This window comes from Chrysochloris asiatica, unplaced genomic scaffold (genome assembly GCF_000296735.1).
Source record: "Chrysochloris asiatica unplaced genomic scaffold, ChrAsi1.0 scaffold00048, whole genome shotgun sequence".
Classification (NCBI taxonomy): Eukaryota; Metazoa; Chordata; class Mammalia; order Afrosoricida; family Chrysochloridae; genus Chrysochloris; species Chrysochloris asiatica.
The window spans coordinates 13,416,593-13,438,550 of NW_006408566.1; the positions used below are offsets into that span (position 1 = coordinate 13,416,593).

The following is a 21,958-nucleotide window of genomic DNA, read 5'->3' on the forward strand; positions in this document are numbered from 1 at the left end:
CATATGAGGTTATTGAAAATACCATGGCTTGGGTCAGGCACACCTTAGTCCTCAAGCTGACATCTTTGCTCTTCAACACTTTAAAAAGGTCCTGTGCAGCAAATTTTTTTAATGCAATATGTCATTTGATCTTTTGACTGCTGCTTCTGTGAGTGTTGATAGTTGATCCAAGAAGAATGAAGTCCTTGACAACTTCAGTCTTTTCTCCATTGCTAAAAATGTTGTTTATTTGTCCAGTGGTGAGGAGTTTTGTTTTCTTTACATTGAGATGTAATCCATACCGAAGGCTGTGCTCTTTGATCTTCATCAGTAAATGTTTTAAGTGCTCTTCATAGATAGATAGATAGATAGAGTGGGATTTTTTTTTTTTTCCTGAACAAAGCAACATTTTGTTGTGTTATATGCATAGGTCATCATGAGTTGGAGGCAAAGGAGAATCATAGTTTGTGGAATGAGAAAATGATATGAAATTCAAGTTTTATAGTGTTCATAAACAAAGTTTTATTGGAACACAGTTGTTTATTTATTTGTGTATCGACTGACTGCTTTTGCTCCACATACTTTAATTGATTAAATGTGACAGAGACCATATAGCTGGTTAAGCCTAAAATCTTTTTCTGATTTTTTATAGAAAATGCTTGTCAATTCCAGATACAGAACAAAAGTTTAAGTTTTATATACCAGCATATTTGTGCATGTATATACATATTTATATATTTTAAGTGCTTTTACATTGAACATACAGTTTATAGTTTGAAAAATATATACCCTATTAGGTCTGTATTTTTAAAGTTTACTTAAAATACAAATAGAGGTTATGTGTTGGGCTGCTAATGGCAAGTTCTGCAGTTTGAACCTCCCAGCCACTCTTCAGGAGAAAGATGAGGCTTTATGCTCCTTTAAAAGTTTACAGCCTCAGAAACCCTATAGAGGGTCACTATGACTTGGAATCGACTCGATGGCACTGAACAACAACAACACATGAAGTCATGGCATGGCGCTGTTGGATAAGTGCTGGACTGCTAATCACAGAGTTAGTAGTTCAAACCCACTAGTCACTTCTCAGAAACCCTATACAGGGTTGCTATGAGTCGGAACTGACTCCACAGCACTTAACAAAAAGCCATGCATATAAATAACCAAAGTATAGGTTGGAAAGTGTGTAGTGACACAAAATGTCAATGGTTCAATATTGTGGAGTTGTTAGTCAGTTTGAGATTACTTGTAGCTGGAGAAATCAAGTAGGAATAATCAGAAGAGGTAATGGTTGATTTACATGGAAAGATATATATGGAAAAGTAAATTTTGGAAAGAAGGTGTAGCGTAGGCAGAGGCACAGATGTAGAAACTATTTTTGGAATGAGAATTTCCTTCCAACTATGTTTTTTATGTTCATTTTTAAATTACTGTATCCTTTTTCTTCTTTAAGGTTTGAGATAGAAATTGAGCCTATTTTCGCAAGTTTCGCTTTGTATGATGCCAAGGAAAAGAAAAAGGTGAGGTTATATAATTTGTCCGTAGTCTTGTCACAATTGTAGATTTTAGAAATCTGTTTTTAAGCTGTTTTATAAGTAATTGTAATTTTGAGAATTATTAATTATAGATCTTTTTGAAAAAGACAATTGAAACCTAATTTTGTTTCATTGAAAGAGTTTCAAAAACAAGAAGCAGAAATAATTTAAGAAATGACAGAGATAATGCAAGTGAAGTGTTTTAGTTTAAATAGTGTATAAGAAGGTGATGGAGTAATTTTCAAATTCGCAGTAGGTCATTTATGTTTATTATAAATATTATGTCTTAAATTTTACTCTCATATCTTATCACCTGTAGGCATTTTCAAAGTGCTATTTCATGCAGCATTTCTTATTTTAACATATATAGAAACTTGTAACATATATAGAAACTTGAAATGCTTTCAGTGACTTTTGCAGTTAAAATTTCTGCAGTCAGTGGAACTCTGCTCCAGTAATTTTGTATTTGCCAGTTAAGACTGTTGAGATAATTGTTCATATGATTTTTTTAAAACTAAGTTTGTGGTAATTCATCTCAATGGTCATTTCTTTGTGTGCTTTGTTAAAGTGCACAATTTTAATCAGAAGTATTTAGCATATGATTCTTTTGAGTGTTTATTATATTTTATTGCACAAAAGAGTTTTTATGTGTCTTTTGCTTTGACTTAGACATACAGAGATGGCCACAATGAAGTATAATATAAACTGTAGATGATAGTAGAATATTCTAATATTTATAATACTTTAAGACTGGGTATGGATGATTTTTGTGCATTTTTATAAATTGCATTGATTTAAAAATTTAATATATGAATTTGTTTTCTAGATTTCAGAAAACTTTTATTTTGACCTTAATTCTGAGCAGATGAAGGGGTTGTTACGTCCACACGTACCTCCTGCTGCCATTACCACCCTGGCAAGATCAGCTATTTTTTCTATTACTTACCCTTCCCAAGATGTTTTCCTTGTAATAAAGGTGAGCATATTGTTAAACATTTTATATATATATTTGCAGCTTTTGTGTACTTGTCTATCTGTATTATAAAGGACTTTACCTTTGTACAGAATCCTCACTTATTAACTGTCTTGTTACTTGACATTTTGCATTTAGATAGCAGTAAAAGAAATGCCTTACTACGTTGTGCACTAACAACGTACATCTGGCAGTAACAAATACCAAGGTGTGCGGTGAGTTAACACTAGCTGTTAGGGTTAAGGGTCTGTTGTTGTTTGGTAGTTGAGTTGGTTCTGACCCATAGCGACCCTGTTTAGGATTTCTAAGGAGTGGCTGGTGAGCTTGAACTGCCTACTTTGCGGTTAAAACAACTTTTCAGACCAGTGCATTAACCGATAGCACCACACCAGGACTCTAGGGTTAGGGACATATCTTTGTCTGAGGCATGATTAAGAAAAGTTACATAAGAAGCTGATTACTTACTTATTTTTTGCTTATAGAACTGAATAGTTGGTAACTGGAAGAAAAAAGGACGTTTTAATGTTGTACTCATTTGTACCTTAAGAATTTGACTTATATTAATGTATTTTTTATTCCTGTAGAAGACTGAGTCATTACAAGGAAATATGAAAATAAAAATAGCTTAAAATTCTGTCATTATACATCATTGCTATTAGCAATTCACGAATATTTTCTAGTATATTCCTATGCATTTATAGACATACAGATTTTTCTATGAGCCCTGGTTCATCACTTGTCTGTCAGTTTGTTGTACTGTGGTGATGTGTGTTGCTGTGATACCCAAAGCTATTATACTTGTTTTTGAGATACCAGCAGGGTCACCCAGGGTGAACAGATTTTAGTGGAGCTTCCAGACTAAGACAGATTGGAAAGAAAGAAAGGCAGATTACTTCTGAGTGTTAGCCACTGAAAACCTTATTAATAGCGGTGGAACATTGTCATATATAGTGCAGGAAAATGAAAATATTATGAATAGCAGCAGAATACTGTCAGATACAGTGCTGGAAGATGAGGTCCTTGGGTTGGAAGGCACTAAAAATATGACTGGGGAAGAGCTGCTTCAAAGTAGAGTTGATCATAATGCCATAAATTTAGTAAACTAGCTTTCCGAACTTACTCAGTGGCACTTAACAACAACTTAAGAAAAAACATCCCTTAAATTTTTTACTTGGATAAGGTGAGATATTTTGAAGAAATGTGACAAGTGGGAAATACTGTATTGACTCCTTAGCAATGTTAATTTGCATTGTCTTTATTAAATTGTAGTTTTCTACTTTGATATTATACTAAAATGGATATGAATTTATAGCTGACTTTTTTTTTTTAAGCCTACTAATCTTTACATTTTTGCCATCAATAGCTAGAAAAAGTCCTACAACAAGGAGATATTGGAGAATGTGCAGAACCATATATGATTTTCAAAGAAGCAGATGCCACTAAGGTAAAATGTTGGGCTTTTCATTTTCCCCACATTATTATTGTTGTAATTTGGGAGAATAGTGTACATATTATGTTAAAGAATTTCACCACTGATTCCTTTTATTTTCTTTTGACCCAGATTCCTTCTTCCTTTCTAATTAACTTTGTAACTTAGCTTTTGTCTGTGCCGCTGCATTCTTTATTTGCATGGAATTTTTTTCCCCACCATACTTTCACTTTCAACCTATTTGTGTCCTTGGGTCTCAGGTATGTGTTTTTTAAACAGTATATAATTGAATCATGTAATAACTCTCCTATTCCAGTCTTCTTGAAGGTTTTCATCAAGAAAAAGAATTACACTTAATCAAAGACCTTTTCTGTATCCATTGGCATGATCATATGATTCCCTCCCCCCCCCCCCCATTGGTCCGTTTTCCAGTGGTTTACTATGTTGATTGATTTTCTTAACGTTGAACCATTCCTGTATTCCTGTAATAAATCCCACTTGATCATAATGTATGAATCTTTTGATATGGTGTTGGGTTCTAGTCACTAAAATTTACTTGAGGATTTTTACATCTATATACATAATATACATAAGGATATTAGCCTATAGTTTTCTTTTATTTTGCAATTTTTGTCTTTGTTTTGGTATCAGGATTATGTTTGCGTCATAGAATGAGTTTGGAAGTATTTTTCTGTCTTTTGGAAGATTTTAAGCAGGATTGGTGTCAATTCATTGGTTTTATTTTTTGGTGTTGATTCTTCTTTAAATATTGGGCAATTCCCCATTGAAGCCATCTGACTCAGGAATTTTTGTTGTTGTTATGGTTGGGAGGTTTTGATCACTGATTTAGTCTCTTCAATTGTTATGGTTCGGTTGGAGTTTTCTCTTTCCTCTTGAGTCAGTTTGAGTAGGGTGTGTGCTTCTAGGGATTTATATATTTCATCTAGATTATACAGTTTGTTGCCAAATGTTGTTTATAATATCATGTTGTTTATTTCTATCAGGTCAGTTGTAATGTCTCCTATTTCATTTCTCATTTTGGTAATTTTTCTTTCTTTGTCTGTCTGGCTAAAGGTTTGTCTATTTTATTGGTATTTTTAAAGAAACAGCTTCTGGTTTTGTTGATTGTCTCTTTTTTTGTTATGTTTTAAATTTCATTTTATTTCTGCTGTGATCTTGGTTATTTCCTTTCTTTTCTTGTCGGTTTAAGCTTAGTTTGTAGATGCTCAAGTTAGAGAGTTGTGCTGTTAATTTGAGATCTTTCTTTTTTTTTTTATGTAGGCATTTATTGTGATAAGTTTCAGTCTCAGGACTGTCTTTGTTGCATTCCATTGATTTTCATATGATGTGCCTTTCATTTTCATTTGACTGAAGAAATTTGTGATTTCTCTTGTGATTTCTCCTTTAACTCATTTGTAGTTCAAGAATTTATTTATTTTCCCTATATTTGTGTATTTTACAGGGCTATTTTTGCTGCTATTAACTTTTCATTTCATTTTGTTGGGGTCAGAGAAAACAGTTTGTGTTATTTTAATCTTTTTAAGCTTATTGAGACTTGCCTTGCGACCTAACATATGGTCTATCCTGGAGAATGAATCATATGCAGTGAAGTAGACTATATCGTGCCATTGTTGGTTAAAGTATTTGTTTGTTTTTATATGTGTATATGGTGGTGATGGAGTTCTGGTGTGGCACTGTGGGTTAATGCTCCAGACTGCAAAGCCGTTTGAACTACAGTGTTGGTGGTTCAGGCTCATCACCTGTTCTTCGGAACCCTATACAGAGTCGCTATGGCTTGGAACAGACTCGAAGGCACTTAACAACAACAACATGGTGGTGATGGTGGTTGTCTGACACCGAGTCATTTCTGATTCATAGTAACCCTGTATAGGGTTTCCAAATTTTTTTTTTTTTTTTAACTCAGATTGGCTGGTAGATTCGAGCTTCTGACCTTGAGGTTAGCAGCCCAGTTTGTAATCCACTATGCTACCAGGGATTATCCATATATGTATATATGGATTCCTGGTGTGGCGCTGTGGGTTAATGCACTGGACTGCAAGGTCGGTTTGAATGGCAAGGTTGGCGGTTCAAGCTTACCAGCTGCTCCTCAGAAACCTTATACATTGTCACTATGAGTCAGAACCAGTTAAATGGCACGTAACAACAATAAGAAGATCTATATCTATATCTGTATAGTTGAACCACCAACCTTGTAGTTGAGTGCTTATTCTACAGCACCACACCAGATATGTGTATATACATCAATTTAGTGTAGTTTATTTATAGTGTCACTGAAGTCAGCTCTTTTCCTTGTTGATCTTCTTTCTAGATGTTCTGTCATATATTGAAAATGGCATATTAAACTCTCCAACTATTATTGTACTGCTTCTGTTTCCCTTCAAATCTATCAGTGTTTGATATATCAATGATTGTTACCTCTTCTTGATAACCCTTTTATCACAATGTAATTTCAGATCTTTTTCTTTTCTAGCATTTTGTCGTAATGTGTACTTTGTGTGATATTAAGATTGCCCCTCAAGCTGTCTTTTGGTTATTATTTGAATAGAATATTTTTTCCCATCCTTTCACTTTAATTTTTTGTACATGTCGAGTTTCAGGTGAATCTCTTATAAACAATGCTATCTATTCTGTAAAATTACCCCTACCCTAAAACTAATTGATTCTTTAAATGTTTTTCTTGGAAATAGCTTAGTTAGTGTTGTTTAACTTTTAAATAATTAAAAGTTTTCATATATTGACAAAACAGTGTTATTGATGGAAGTCCTCCTAGAACAACAGTAGCCTTCTGTCTTGTCATAAAATTAGAAAATACAGTATCTACTTTACCATCAATGAAACTTATAAGTTGAAAAGACTGGTGGATTATTAAAACTAATTTTCAGATACTCTGTGTTAACTATGAGAATAGCAGGGGATCGTTAGCTCTATGAACATAAGATTTCATACACTTAGAAGAGCCAGGAGAGGTATGCTTGAGTAGTACTGACCTTTATGTATTAACATGGGTGGATGTGCAAAATGATGTTCTTTTATGATTCCTGGCTCTCAAGTTGAATTCACACTAAAAGCATTCCAGTTTTCCCTAAGTTGTTATTTTGTGAACTGAAATATGCTTTGTTATATGAAGTAGCTAGCTATAGGAGCAGCTTTCTTTGCGCTTCCCTTACTTATATATATTGGCTGATAGAATTACATATATGTGACATCTAGACTCTTAAAGCAAGACCTATTTTAGAGATATAATACACCTGGCAATTAACAGTGCTTCTATTTAGCTGCCCTTTCATCTTTTCCCAACCCTAATTCCAAAGTAGGACACTATAATTAGATCATAGCTCATGGACATTCTATATAGAAATAGTATGTGAGCTCTTTGGTTTAGGTTTTTACTTCTGGACCATTGTTTTGCTCTTGTGGGCCATCTTAGTATTTGTTTCAGCAGAAGCCTAAATATTAAGTCAGCTTCAAGGTGTCTGTCATGTATACTTGTGCCTCGTGTGGTGCTGCAAGATAATTCACTGAATTACAAGGTCGGTTTGAACCACAAGGTTGGGGTTCATACACATCAGCCACTCTCTGGAAGCCCTGCACAGGGTCGCTATGTATCAGAATCAACTCATAGCCTCTTAGTAACAACAAATTAACCATAAGGGTTTTTATAGAATTTTATCCTCTTATAATATTTTGGCCTTTGGTTCCTCTGATCTTTTTTATCACTGACCCCACAGCCACCTCAAGGTTGCTACAAATCAGAGATTATTTCAGATTGGCTCAACTGCTGCCATCTTTTTTATAGTAAGAAAATTGAATAAGCTGTAACCGAGAATATTTTTGTAGTTGGCAGTTGATGGCTGACTAGAACATGGTAATGTTTGCATTCCTAAAATAGCACTTGTAATACATAAACATATTTGGCACTTGGTCTCCTTTCTTTTAATACAAGATGACATAATCATGAACAGAAATTTCTAAAACTAATCTACACATGCCTTTGTAGAGTAGTGAGATTGTTGAGTGTTAATTGAGTTTTGGAGAGGTACAGGTTATTATTCTACTTTTGCTGAGAATTGAGAATTCTTAACCTCTGCCTATATATGCGCTGTGGGCTGATGCGTCAGACTGCAAAGTCCTTTGAACTACAAGGTCGGTGGTTCAAGCTCACCAGCTGCTCCTTGGAAACCCTATGCAGGGTCACTATGGGTTGGAATCGACTCCACGGCACTTAACAGCAACCCTATATATAGTATGGTGTCCTGGTGTGACACTGTAGGATAAGCATTGTACTGCTAACTGCAGTGTCGGTGGTTCAAACCCATCAGCCATTCCTCAGAAACCTTGTGCAGCTGTGAGTCGGAACTGATTTGCCAACATTTAATAATAAATATATTAGAGATTCTAATTGATTTATTTCTAGCATAATCATATAATGTGTAAAGTTCTGTTTTGCAGAACAAGGAAAAACTGGAGAAGCTGAAAAGCCAAGCAGATCAGTTTTGCCAGAGACTTGGGAAATATCGTATGCCTTTTGCTTGGACTGCCATTCATTTAATGAATATTGTTAGCAGTGCTGGAAGTTTGGAAAGAGATTCAACAGAAATAGAGATCAGCACTGGAGGTAAGAATACTTTGCATAAAAATATTCTCAATGTATTGTTTTTTTTACCTGTTTCTTACATAGCCTTGTTTTATTTATAAGCCTTGCAGTAAGATGAGGCAAGAGCAGGTTTCTTTTTAAAAAACCTTGTTTTTAGCATTGAATTCTGTTTTTCATGAAAATATACATAACAGAATGCATTTCTGTTTAACAACTTTTGCACGCAATGTTCAGTGACATTGTTTTACATTACTAGTTTGCCAACATTCTCATTGTTTTTGTTCTAATTGTTTTATTCTTGTGAACTAGTTTGAATGCCTCCAAGCTTCTCATCTGTGCTTCAGAGTAACTGTTGTCCATTTCCACTACTCATCTTTCAGTTAGTTGTATTGTGGTAACTTGTGTGTTGCTGTAATCTTGGAAACTATGCCCCTGATATTTTAAATACCAGCAGGGTCACCTGTGGTGAACAGGCTTCAGTGCAGCTTGCAGACTAAGACAAGGAAGAAGGAGAAGTGGACCACTTTTGAATGGTTAGCCACTTCAAACCTATGAATAAGAGCTGAACATTGTCTGATATAGTGCCAGAAGATGATCCCCTTAGGTTGGAGGGCACTCTAAATACAGCTGGGGAAGAACTGACTTTTCAAAGTTGAGTTGACCTTAATAATGTGGATGGAGTAAAGCACATAGGACCTTCATTTGTTAATAGGGCACAAATCAAAATGAGAAGAAATAGCAATAAACATGCATTAATAATCAAAGTGGAATGTACAAAATATGAATTTAGGAAAATTGAAAGTTTCAAAAATGAAATGGGATGCATAAAGATTGATATCCTATTGATATTAGTCAGCAGAAATGTATCGGGTACTGACCATTTTGAAGAGGACAATTTGGAAACAACAAATTGAAGAGGATATCACATTTAATACCAAAAAGAACATTTTAAGGTCTGTCTTGAAGTACAGTGCTGTCTGTGATAGGCTGATACCCATACACCTAAAAGGAAGACCAGCTAATACAACTATGATTTATATTTATGCATCAACCATTAAATCCACTGATGAGGAAATTGAAGAATTCTGCGAACTTCTTCAGTCTGAATTTTATCGAACAGGCAATCAAGGTGCATTGATAATTACTGGTGGTTTGATTGTGAAAGTTGGAAACAAACAGGAAGAATCAGTAGATAGTAAATACAGACTTAGTGATAGAAACATTATTGGAATCTATATGATAGAATTTTGCAAGGCCAATGACATATTTATTGCAAATGCCTTTTTCTAACAACATAAAATACGACTATACACACGGACCTCATCACATGGAATACATAGGAATCAAATTGACAACATCATTGGGAAGAAATGTTGGAGAAGCTCAATAACATCAGCCCAAAGAAGGCCAGGAGCTCATAGTAAAACACACCATCAATTGCTCATATGCAAATTTAGGCTGAAACTGAAGAAAATTAGAACAAATCAAGAGCCACAACATGACCTCGAGTATATTACACCTGAATTTAGAGAATATCTGAAGACAGGATTTGATTCATTAGACACTAATGACCAAAGACCAGAAGAGTTCTGGGATGATACCAAGAAACATCATGCCTGAAGAAAAAAAAGGTCATTAGAGACAGGAAAGAAAAAAAAGACTAAAATAGATGTCAGAAGAGACTCTGAAATTTTCTCTGAATATAGAGAAGCTAAAGCTTCCATAAGAAATGAGGACGTAAAAGAGCTGACCAGAAAATTTCAACAGGTAGCTTAAGAAGACAAGATCAAGTATTATAATAAAATATGCAAGGACCTGGAGTTATCAGAAGGGAAGAATACGCTCAGCATTTCTCAAGCTGAAAGAACTGAAGAGAAAATTCAAGCCTTTGGTTGTAATATTGAAGGATTTTGTGACACTATATGATAAGCATTGGACTGCAAAGTCATTTTGAACTGCAGGGTTCAAATTTATCAACTCAGAAACCCTATTCAGGGCCACTGTGAAGTAGAACTGACTCAACAGCACTTAAAACAAATGGGTAAAATGGAGTCCAGGTGTGGTGCTATAGGATAAGCACTGGACTGCTAACCACCAAGTTTGCTGTTCAAACCCACCACTGCTTCTCTGAAACCCTATACAGGGTCACTTTGAGTGGAAATCAACTCCATAACAATAACAACAATAATCGGTAAAACGGGGAAAGTTATCTAGATAAGCACTGGAATGTAAACTACAAGGTTGGTGGTTCAAATCTACTAGTCACTCCACAGGAGAAAGGTGAGGCTTTCTGCCCCCCAAAGATGTACAGCCTTGGAGACCCTATACAGGGTTGCCGTAAGTTGGGAACCAGCTCACCAGCACTGATCAATAACATGGGAAAATATTGTATGATGCAGGAAGCATCAAAAGAAGATTGGGTTAATACACAGAGTCATTATATAAAAAAGAAATGGTTGATAGTCTGCCATTTCAAGAAGCAGCTTATGATCAAGAACCTGTGATACTGCACTGAAGCCATTGGTGAAAAAGCTATAGATATTGATGGAATACAAATTAAAATGTTTCAACAAACTGTTACAGTGCTGGAGGTGCTCACTCATCTATGTCAAGAAATATGGAAGACAGCTACCTAGCCAACTGATTAGAAGAGATTCATATTTGTGCTTATTCCAAAGAAATGTGACAATATGGAATGTAAAAATTATTTAGCAATATCATTAATATCATATGCAAGTAAAATTTTCTTGAAGATAATTTATAATTGGTTGTAGCAGTATATCAACAAGGAACTGCCAGAAATTCAGTCTGGATTCAGATGAGGATGTGAAATTAGGGATATCATTGCTGATGTCAGATAAATCTTGGCTGAAAGTAGAGAATAACAGGAAGTTGTTTGCTTGTACTTTATTGACTATGTTGAGGTGTGGATCATAACAAATTATGGATAACATTGCAAAGGATGGGTATTCCAGAGCACTTAATTTTGCTCATGAAAAGCCTGTACTGAAATCAAGAGGCCGTCATTCAAATAGAGTAGTGGGATACTGAATGGTTTATAATTAAGAAAGGTGTTCACCACAGCTTCATCTTTTCATTATACTTATGGAGTTTGTATGCTGAGCAAATAATCCAAGAAGCTAGATTACATGAGAAAGATCATGATATCAAGATTGGAGGAAGGCTCATTAGATTGAAGTTGTCAAAGACTTCATTTTGCTCTTATTCATAGTCAGTACTTACGGAAACAGCAGTCAAGAATCAAAAGATGTATTTCATTAGACATGTTTGTTGCAGAAGAGCTCTTCACAGTGTTAGAGAGCTTAGATGTCAGTTGGAGGACTAAAGTATGCTATGCCCACTTCATGGTATTTTCAATTGCCGTATATGCTATGAATAAGGAAGACAATTTGAGTTATGGTATTGGCGAACAGTACTGATAGTATCATGGCCTTCTATAAGAACAACAAATGTGCTGTGGAGGAAATACAGCCAGAATGCTCTTTAGAAGCGAGCATGATGAGAATCCAGCTTTTATACTTTGGATGTAATATCAGGAGGGACAAGTCCCTGGAAAAGGACATTATGTTGGGAATAGTGGAGGGTCAATGAAAAAGAGGAAGACCATCAACAAGATGGATTTGATACTATGGCAGCAAGAGTGAACTCAAACATAGCAACTGTAAGGACATTGTAGGACCAGACAATGTTTCATGCTTTCGTGCATAAGGTCAGTAAGACTTGGAACCACTTGATGGCCCTAACATTAACACTCTCCATTTGATGTCATATAGCTTATTTTTTTTTAAAAGCACAGCACTCAAGGTTGGCATTCTTTACTTTGAGTTAACCTATTATTTAGTTAAAAGGTAACTCCATTTGCCTTCTTTTTTCATTAATAGCTTAATATTGTGAAGATTATTCACCCCAAATTAATCTTTAGATTCAACACAATGCCTATTCAAATCTCAAAATCTCAGCTGGTTTTGTGTAGGAATTGAGAGCTGATCCTAAAATTTATGTGGATATTCGTTGTTGTTAAGTGCCATAGAATCAGTTCTGACTCGGTTTAGGGTTTCTGAGGTGGGTAAGTCCTTGTGAAAGTTGAAAGCATCATCTTTTTTTCATGAAGTGACTGGTGGGCTCACACCACTAACCTTGTGTTCACAGTCTAGTGCTTACTCTACAGATTCGCTTTGCTCCTGATAAGGAAGTTTAAGTGACCCAGGATAACCTAAACAACTTTGAAACGGAAGAATATAGTTGGAGGAATCTCATGTTCTGATTTCAAAATTTACTATGTTGTTGGTATTAAGTGACTTTGAGTTGATTCCAACTCATAGCGACCCTGTATAGGATTTCCAAGGAGTGGCTGGTGGGTTTGAACCACCAACCTTGTGATCAGCAATGAAAATCAAGTCTAGTGCTTATCCTACATTGCCACACCAGGACTCTAAAATTTACTGTTTGTGTTTTTAAGTGCCATCAAGTCAGTTCCGACTCATAGCGACCCTGCTTAGGGTTTACGAGGAGCAGCTGGTGGATTTGAACTTCCGACCTTGTGGTTTGAAGTCCAGTGCTGATCCTACAGTGCCACACCAGGAGCCCAAAATTTTCTATAGCGGTTCAGAAATCAAGAGAGTGTAATATTGGCATAAAAATAAACATATAGATGAATGGAATTGAATTGAGAGTCCAAAATAAGCCAGTACATCTATGGTCAGTTAACTTTTTGACAAGAGCTTTATGACAGTTCATTCAGGGGGAAAACAATCTTTTAGTAAATGGTTCTGGGACAACTGAGAGTCTTCTCCTATTGTTAATGTGTAGTTTAATTCTGTTGTTTTTAGAGAACATAACTTTGCTTGATTTCAGTCTTTTAAACTTTCCAGTGTCCTATTTCATGACTTTTCCATAGTCCTGGAGAATGTTCTGTGTGCACTTGAGAAGACTATATTCTGGTGCTGTTTAGTGTTATTTTTTGCAAATGTCAGTTAGGTTTAGTTTGTTTATGGTATTGTTCAAGTCTTCCCTTAGTTACCCTGTTGACATGTCTAGTTTTTCTATTGGGCTTAAATTGTTCAGTAATCTTGCAAAGACTTTGCTTGTCTGTGTTGATTCTGAAGGCTCATTATATGGTGATTAAAATTTCCAACGTGGTAAATATTTCCTCATAAATGCTTAGTTCTTCAATGTTGTTATTGTTATTAAGTGCCATTGAGTTGATTCCGACTCATAGCTACCCTGTATAGGTCTCCAAGGAGCAGCTGGTGAGCTTGAACCACCAACCTTGCAGTTCAGTTGACTTTGCAGTCTGATGCATTAGCCTATAGTGCTACACCAGAACTCCATTGTTTTTAAGTGCCCTCAAGTCAGTTCTGACTCATAGGGACCCGCTTATAGGGTTTCTTAGGAGCAGCTGGTGAGTTTGAACTGCTTACCTGTGTTTCAAACCAACTTTGCTGTCCAGTGCTTAGACTATAGTGCTACATTATTACTCCAGTCATAATATTGCCCATCTTTGATCATACATATGAATCTGTGTGTGGTATGGACTTAGTTTTACCTTGGTATAATTGTGAAAAGATAACCAAAACATTCATTGCTGTGCTGCATTACTCGTCTCTCCAGAAGTGCATGTTTTCTTTGTTCATGGAGCGTAGTGGCTCTGGTGGAGGATCCTTACTGGACTATCACACACAAGGTCATTTGTTTGAGCTCACTAGCTGCTCAGCGGGAGAAAGATGAGGCTTTTTGCTCCCATGAAGATTTACTTCTGAAACCCTATATAGGATCGCTGTGAGTCAGAATTGACTTGATGGCACCTAACAACAACAAGATGAGGCTTTCTACTCCCGTAAAGATTTACACCCTTGGAAACCCTGTACAGGGTCGCTATGGGTCGGAACCGACTCGATGGCACTTAACAACAACAACAACAAGTTCAGTGTGTGAACTTGATAATTTTCAACTTCACTGAATTCTTTCTTGTATTTGGGAAACTGGTTTAAAAGAAATTGTCAATATCATGAAAATGAATATTTTATATCTTTTTCCTTGGTAGAACGAAAAGGGTCTTGGTCAGAGAGGAGGAATTCTAGTATTGTTGGCAGACGGTCACTTGAAAGGACAACAAGTGGAGATGATGCTTGTAACCTGACCAGCTTTCGACCTGCTACTCTCACAGTGACAAATTTTTTCAAGCAGGTAGATCTGTCATGCAGGAATGACGGGGATATATTTGTATATTTTTATTTTATAATATTAATTATATGTAATTATTGACTATGATTTTAAGGAAAGAAAAAAACCCCCAAAAATTTAAAACTGTAAGATGAAAAATAATTTTTATTATTCCTTTATTAGTGTCATTCGTGCCTTTTAGTGGCTAATAATACATCAAATCAATCCTGCACGTTTATATCATATTTATTTGTAGTAATATTTTAACTTTTCTTAAACATTGGTGGTCTGTGAATTTTCGTAATCTTAATGAGTAGTATAACATGTCTTCCCAGTCAAACCTTTTCTGGCATAGCCCACCATATATAGCTGTGCTGTGTGAGGTAGAGTTTTCTGGCTAAAATGAACTCACGGTGAATTATAGAAGTCAATTTTTGTGCTCAAGAAGTTCTTCACCAAGGATGTTTCACTCTTTGCATTTATTTTCTTTCTTTCTCAAATATTAAGTAAAGCCTTTTGTGACTTGTGGAACATATATCACCCACCAATATCTTCAGCCTTTCAGGTTTCTTGGGAAGCTCCTTTCTCAGTTGTAATGTGTGCTGCTGCTTTGTAGGGTCCTGTGTGAATCTGAAGAAAGGGGCCTCACCCCACCATTCCTGCCACAAGTCCATTTGGGAGATATATGAGCCACATAATTGGATCAAGGTTCATATTACCTCAAAAAAAAAGTTTCTCTTGATTTCAGCATGCTTTCCCTAACTAAAAACAAATGATGTTAATAAAAATTCAAAGCAGGAAGGAAAGAATTCTGCCATGAAAAGGTTAAATTATGTTTTTCAAATGATAGTCACGGTACATTAGTAATGAAAATCACGTCTAGTAGATCACTCTAGAACAATATTTATGATGATAAATATTGTTTCAGTGAGCCTTTTTAATTTTCACTTTATATGTGTGTGCCCATGTATGTGTGTTCATACTAGACTGTCATAAAATACATTTTATAGTGTAAATCAAGTTCAGAAAATTTTAATAGTCTTTGTTTTAAATGGCCAGACAATTAGAAGTATATAAAAATGGGGGGAAGGGGAGTGTGTTAACATGAAAAACTAGAGAAGTTATCATTGCATGTGTTTTGGACCAGATTGAGAACTGACGAAAGTCCCCTTTTGAGACATTCATCAGGTGTTGTTATTAAGTACCTTCGAGTGATTTCAATGTATAGGACCCTGTACAGCATTTCCAAGGAGCAGCTGCTGAGTTTGAGCCATCAACCTGTGGGTAGCAGTCAGTGCTTATCATATGGCACCACACCAGAACTCCTCAAATGTTACTCTAAATAAAAGGAGGAAATCCTGGCTTACTAGTTCCTTATACCTTGAGAGGGCAATACTCCTATGTGTCATGGATTGACAGCAAATACACTCGAAGTCCTCTTCATTGGTACATGTTAGTAGCATTCATAAGCAGCTGTTCTGGGAGACTCACATGCAAAGAAGAAAACAATTGATAAGCATCTGAAGTTGTAAAGATCTTTTTATTATGACTATTGGTATTAAGGAGTATAGAGAAGGCCGCAGTACTACTTGGATGAGGTGGTATGCCAAGTCTAGCTATGGAAGCAAAGCAGTAGATTTTCTAGACACATTGACATAAGCCAGCAGATGTGACAGTACCATCACCTTTCACATCTTCAACTACTGTGCCACTTTTCCTTCCACCATTTCCACAGTTCGCTTTTCATTTCTTTTTATGGCTTAGATCACTGCACTGGCATTGTAAACTTACATCAGTGAATTGCCCATCCTCTTATCCATTAATTCACCTATGGACTCATTCATCCAAAAAATATTTTTTGAACTTTCAGCATGTACTGTATACTGTGCTGTGAATAGGCAACTGAGACTAGCACAGTATGATTGTGAAAACTTAAAAATAAGTGATTGCTGAAAATTTGGAGCACTGGGAAGCATTTCTACCTTAATTTTTATAATTGTGTGGGTTTTTTTCTGTGTGTACTATTTTTGTAAATATTTTTAAATGGCTAGAAAATTATCTGGGAAATGCATATTAAATATAAAAGCAGGAATCACAAATTTCATAAAATAGAATTCAAAGTATAAATTTCTCATAATGAGACATAGAAGGCAGTGTTTTTAAAATTGATGAGATACTATCATTGACAATGGGGATACAAGAATTAGGAATTTTTATGTACAGCTTTGAAACATTTCAAGTCAAAATTATTAAAACTACTTGGCAGTTAAAAACAATCAAACCTATTCAGTAGTTTTAGGGCATTTGTTATGTTGGTTGACAGGTATGTAAATGATCTGTTGCCTCAATGGCACACAATGCCTGCAAAATGGAGGAGAGGGTGTCAGCTAGACTGCTCCGCTGCTGTTGGCTTGGGCACATGTGTGGAAGTTGGCTGGGGTGGGCTGATCTAGACTGACCTGTGGGGAAGACTGAGCTGAATCTGCTCTGCTGCATATGTCTCAACTTCCACTCTCATCCTCTAGCAGACTGGATGGTCATGCTCTCCAGTGGGAGAGGTTCAAAAGCGAGGACAAGCTCAGTTGTGCAGAGTGACCTCAAGGTCAGCTGTTGTTCAAAACCACCAGCCAGTCCATGGGAGAAAGATGAGGCTGTCTGCTCCCCTAAAGGTTTACAATCTCAGAAACTCTTAAGGATCGCTTGTACTCTGTCCTGTAGGATTGATAAGAGTTGGAATTGACTAGATGGCAGTGAGTTTGGGTTGCATCTGCTAGGGTCACATTTGCTTCTTGCTCAAAGCAAGTCACATGGCCAAGCATAGGTGAGAGAATTTTGCCCCACTCACCGAAAGGCATGAAAACAGGTTGTTGTTATGTGCTGTGGAATTGGTTCCGACTCATAGCGACCCTGAATAGAGTTTCCGAGGCTGTAAATCTTTACAGGAGCCAAATGCCTCATCTTTCTCCCACAGAACAGATGGTACTTTCTAACTGCTGACCCTGAGGATAGCCCGATTTGTAACCACTATGCCACCAGAGCTCCGTATGAAAACAGGTGGTGTTGTTATGTGCCGTGGAGTTGGTTCCGACTCTTAGTGACCCTGTACAGGGTTTCCGAGGCTGTAAATCTTTATGGGAGCAGAAAGCCTCATCTTTCTCCCACAGAACAGATGGTAGTTTTGAACTGCTGACCCCGAGATTAGCAGCCTGATGCGTAACCACTACGCTACCAGATCTCCTTATGAAAACAGGTAAGAAGTAAAAATAGAGGTCAATATCTAGTCAAGGGGCCCTGGTGGTGCTGTGGGGTAAGCTTTGGATTGCCAACTACAAGATCAGCAGTTCAAATCTATGAGCCACTCTTTGGGAGATAGATGAGAGTATGTGTATCTGTAAAGATTTACAACTTCGGAAACCCTTATAGGGTTATTATGAGTTGAATGGCACTGGGGGTTTAACAGATATAAGTAGGCAAAAGTCATGAGTCTGAAGATGATTTGAATATATTATAAATAAATTAGGCTCTTTATAGGGTCTATATTAATTATAAACCCAGTTGTTGGTTAAGTGCCATTGAGTCTGCTCCGACTCATAGCAACCCTGTGTGCAACAAAACGAAACACCGCCCAATCCTGTGCCATCCTCACATAGAGAGGATATACTGTTTAAACAACTGATGGAATATTTGTAATGATTGGTCATATATTGTTGTTAACTGCCGACAAGTACGTCCCAACTCATAGCGACCCTGTAGAGGGTTTCCCGGGAGCAGCTGCTAGGTTTAAACTGCTGATTTACAGTTCAATGCTGATCCTACAGTGCCACACCAGGAGTCCATGTATTATGCCACTGAAAAAAAATCTTAATAGTGACATTCTTGGACCATGCTCTGTAAGATTAAAAACCATAATAATATTAATCACATAGAAATTAAAAATCATTTTCCTAAATAATATCATTTTTATACTAATAAGATAAAAGAAGATAATTATGTACCCTAGTTATCATAATATTGAATAAATGTGATAATTGTTCAAGGGGAAGCTCACTGCCTTGATGTTTTTATAACTAACACATGTTCAGTAATGGAAAGAACATGCAAACATTAAACACATATGAACATTGAAAACAATAAGATGTAAGCAGGTGGTGGTGGTTCTGTGCCAAGGTGTCAGTTCTGACTCATAGCGACCCTGTATAGGACTTCCAAGACTGTAATTCTTTATGGGAGCAGAAAGCCTCATCTTTCTACTGTGGAATGACTGGTGGATTCAAACTTCTGACCTTGAGGTTAGCAGCCTAACTTGTAACCACTATGCTACCAGAGCTCCTTATAAGCAGGAGAAATGGATAAATAAAATCTAAATGGACTCTTGAATAAACGAGTAAGGCCAGAAAGTTTTCAGTTATTTTCATTATAAGAAAAAAATATTGATATTAAATTAAAAGTCTATATTAATTAGAAATAGTTGGGTTATTTTTCTCCCTTTTCCCCATTGATTGAAGCACTTTAGGAATTTTTTTTCTTTCTTTCTGGTTTTAGTATCTCGAGTTTTTTTTTGTCTTAATAGTGTTTTGTTATTTCAACTTAAAATTTTATTTAGTCAGTACTGTAGATTTTACATTTGACTGTGCTTCTGTTTAGAATTTGGTAATAAAACATTGAAAAACAAATATGAAATCAGCTGTAACAAGTTTATTAGACTGTCATATATTTTTATATTAATCTGCTATAGCCTTATTTTTCCTTTTTTCTTTTCATCTCCCTCAAGCTTGTATTGTTTTGCTATGTTTTATGGTTCTAAGGGGTCACTGAGTCAGAAATGACTCGATGACAGTGAGCTGGTTATCAGTAAATACATATGGGAACCCTGGTGGTACAGTAGTCAAGCTGCTAATCTAACGGTTGGTGATTTGAACCCACCAACAACTATGCAGGAGAAAGATCTGTAGCCGTCTGCTTCAGTAGAGATTTACAGCCTTGAGAAGCCTATGGGGCAGTTCCTATGAATTAGAATTGATTCAATGGCAATGCATTTGCTTCTGGGTTTTTAATGTAAATAGATAATTATAATTGTCTTATGAATCCTAATAAAATTTGATAGAACAAAGTGAATTAAATCAAGATAGTTTTTATAATTATAATCACATTATTTTAGCTATTTTTCAGATTAAATTATAGGCAGATAGGCATGATTATTAACAGAATGTGAATTCATTTCCAATGTACAATGCTTTATTGAATACTGTCTTCTGTGTCTGTGGAATTAGGAAGGAGACCGCTTAAGTGATGAAGATTTGTACAAATTCCTTGCTGATATGAGAAGGCCATCTTCTGTCTTACGGCGACTAAGACCTATTACAGGTATTTTTTCTCATTTTGAATAGACATGATTTAAACTATTTCCATTACTACTATAATGTGTTGCTTGGAATTATGTGGTTTGTTTTGTTTTCCTTTGCCTGGTTCATATGTCTTTCTATTAACGTCTGTTGATCTTTATATACTATCATGTGGTTTAATAATTTGGATTCAGGATTCAGGACCCTTGTTAATTTGAGTACTGATGTTATTTTGTAATAGTACATATGAAATACATGGAATGATATTCTGAAACTGATTTGTATATTGCTAGAGCAAACCATGTCAGGGTAAAACGATTTTGAAATTTCTTTCCCATGCCTAAATTTAACCTTTGAAATAATTTAACTTTTGAAATATTGACTTGTTCCTAGGCTAAATCACTCCCTCTATTCCCTTAACTCTCTGCCCTTCTTTTTTCTCCTTCATTCCCATTCATTCATTCTGTAACCATTTATGACTATATCTGTAATTTTTATAGGTTTGAGACTTAGAGGTCTAGATACTCATAATTTGGTTTGTTTCGTATTCTTCCCAGGCTTCTAGTAAAAATAGGATCTAAATCCTTCCAAGAATATGTTTAATATGGACTTTTTATTTGTTATGCTTACACTATTTTTATAATTTTATGTTTTAATATGCAGCTCAGCTGAAAATAGACATTTCTCCTGCACCTGAAAATCCGCATTATTGCCTAACCCCAGAACTACTTCAAGTAAAGCTTTACCCTGATAGTAGAGTTAGACCTACTAGAGAAATTTTGGAGTTTCCTGCTAGGGATGTCTATGTTCCAAACACTACTTACAGGTAAGACATTTTAATTTTGGAGAATTGTGAAATAAAATAATAGGTGTTCTGATATTAAAGTAGAACTAGAATGAAAATCTCCAAAAGTCTTATGTGACTTTGATACTTATTCTATTTATTACCATCTAATTTAATTTTGTCTTTAAATAAGGTGTCATGTATTAAGCATTTACTGTGCTTTTGGTAGAATATTAGTTACCTTCCATACATTATCTTATTTAATCCTTATAGTTTGAGATAACTTACCTTCAGTTTAAAGGTGAGTAAAATGAGGCATTGAGAGGCTGAGCTTCACACATTTAGTGTAGTGAAGCTAGCATTTGAATCCTGGTCTGTTGATTTAAAACATCTGAACTCCTAATTAGTTCCTTGTATTTCCTCAAAGGTTCATTTTTGCAGAATATAGCATTACACAGCATCGTATCCTGCAGTTAACCAACAATATATTTATTAAGTAGTGTATACTCAATAATGGATTACTTGTGTGGCGCTGTGGGTAAATGTGCTGGACTGCAAGGTCAGTTTGAACCCCAATGTCGGTGGTTCAGACTCACCAGTGGCTCCTTGGAAACCCTATACAGGGTTGCTGTGAGTCAGAACCAACTCGATGGCACTTAACCACAACAACATACTCAATAATGGAGCCCTGGTGTGGCACAGTGGGTTAATGCGCTGGACTGCAAAGTCGATTTGAATTGGAAGGTTGAGAGTTCAAGCTCACCAGCTGCTCCTAGGAAACCCTGTATAGGGTTGCTATGGGTCAGAATTGAACTTGATGACGTTTAACAACAACAAATACTCAATTATTTGTAAGTAGTATATACTTGACCCAAGGCTGTTGGGTACGGCTTTCCAGGGTGAACACTACACAACTCCAATGTTCGATAGCCTCATGAATGACATTCCCTGGATTGGTGAATGTTGAGACATAACTTGAAATGTCTGTTAGATACCAAACAGGGTAGCTCAAATGTAAGATTCTAAAAAAGAACACTTTTTTTTTTTTTTTTAATTTAAGGTTTTTATTGTGGATTGAGTGAAAGTTTACAGGGCACATCATCAGTTTCACATTCAACAAT

General features: G+C 35.9%; 1 protein-coding gene across 8 annotated transcripts in view; it reads left to right on the top strand.

Moving 5' to 3' along the window:
* Nucleotides 1-21,958, top strand: part of DOCK7 (dedicator of cytokinesis 7) — a 254,019-nt gene that overhangs the window by 55,965 nt on the left and 176,096 nt on the right. For all 8 annotated transcript variants that reach the window (XM_006862471.1, XM_006862472.1, XM_006862473.1 and 5 more), the window contains 7 exons: nucleotides 1,430-1,496; nucleotides 2,338-2,487; nucleotides 3,848-3,928; nucleotides 8,384-8,549; nucleotides 14,593-14,735; nucleotides 19,982-20,075; nucleotides 20,717-20,879. In XM_006862471.1, the coding sequence (XP_006862533.1) occupies nucleotides 1,430-1,496; nucleotides 2,338-2,487; nucleotides 3,848-3,928; nucleotides 8,384-8,549; nucleotides 14,593-14,735; nucleotides 19,982-20,075; nucleotides 20,717-20,879 (864 nt within the window). The remainder of the gene's footprint in view (nucleotides 1-1,429; nucleotides 1,497-2,337; nucleotides 2,488-3,847; nucleotides 3,929-8,383; nucleotides 8,550-14,592; nucleotides 14,736-19,981; nucleotides 20,076-20,716; nucleotides 20,880-21,958) is intronic.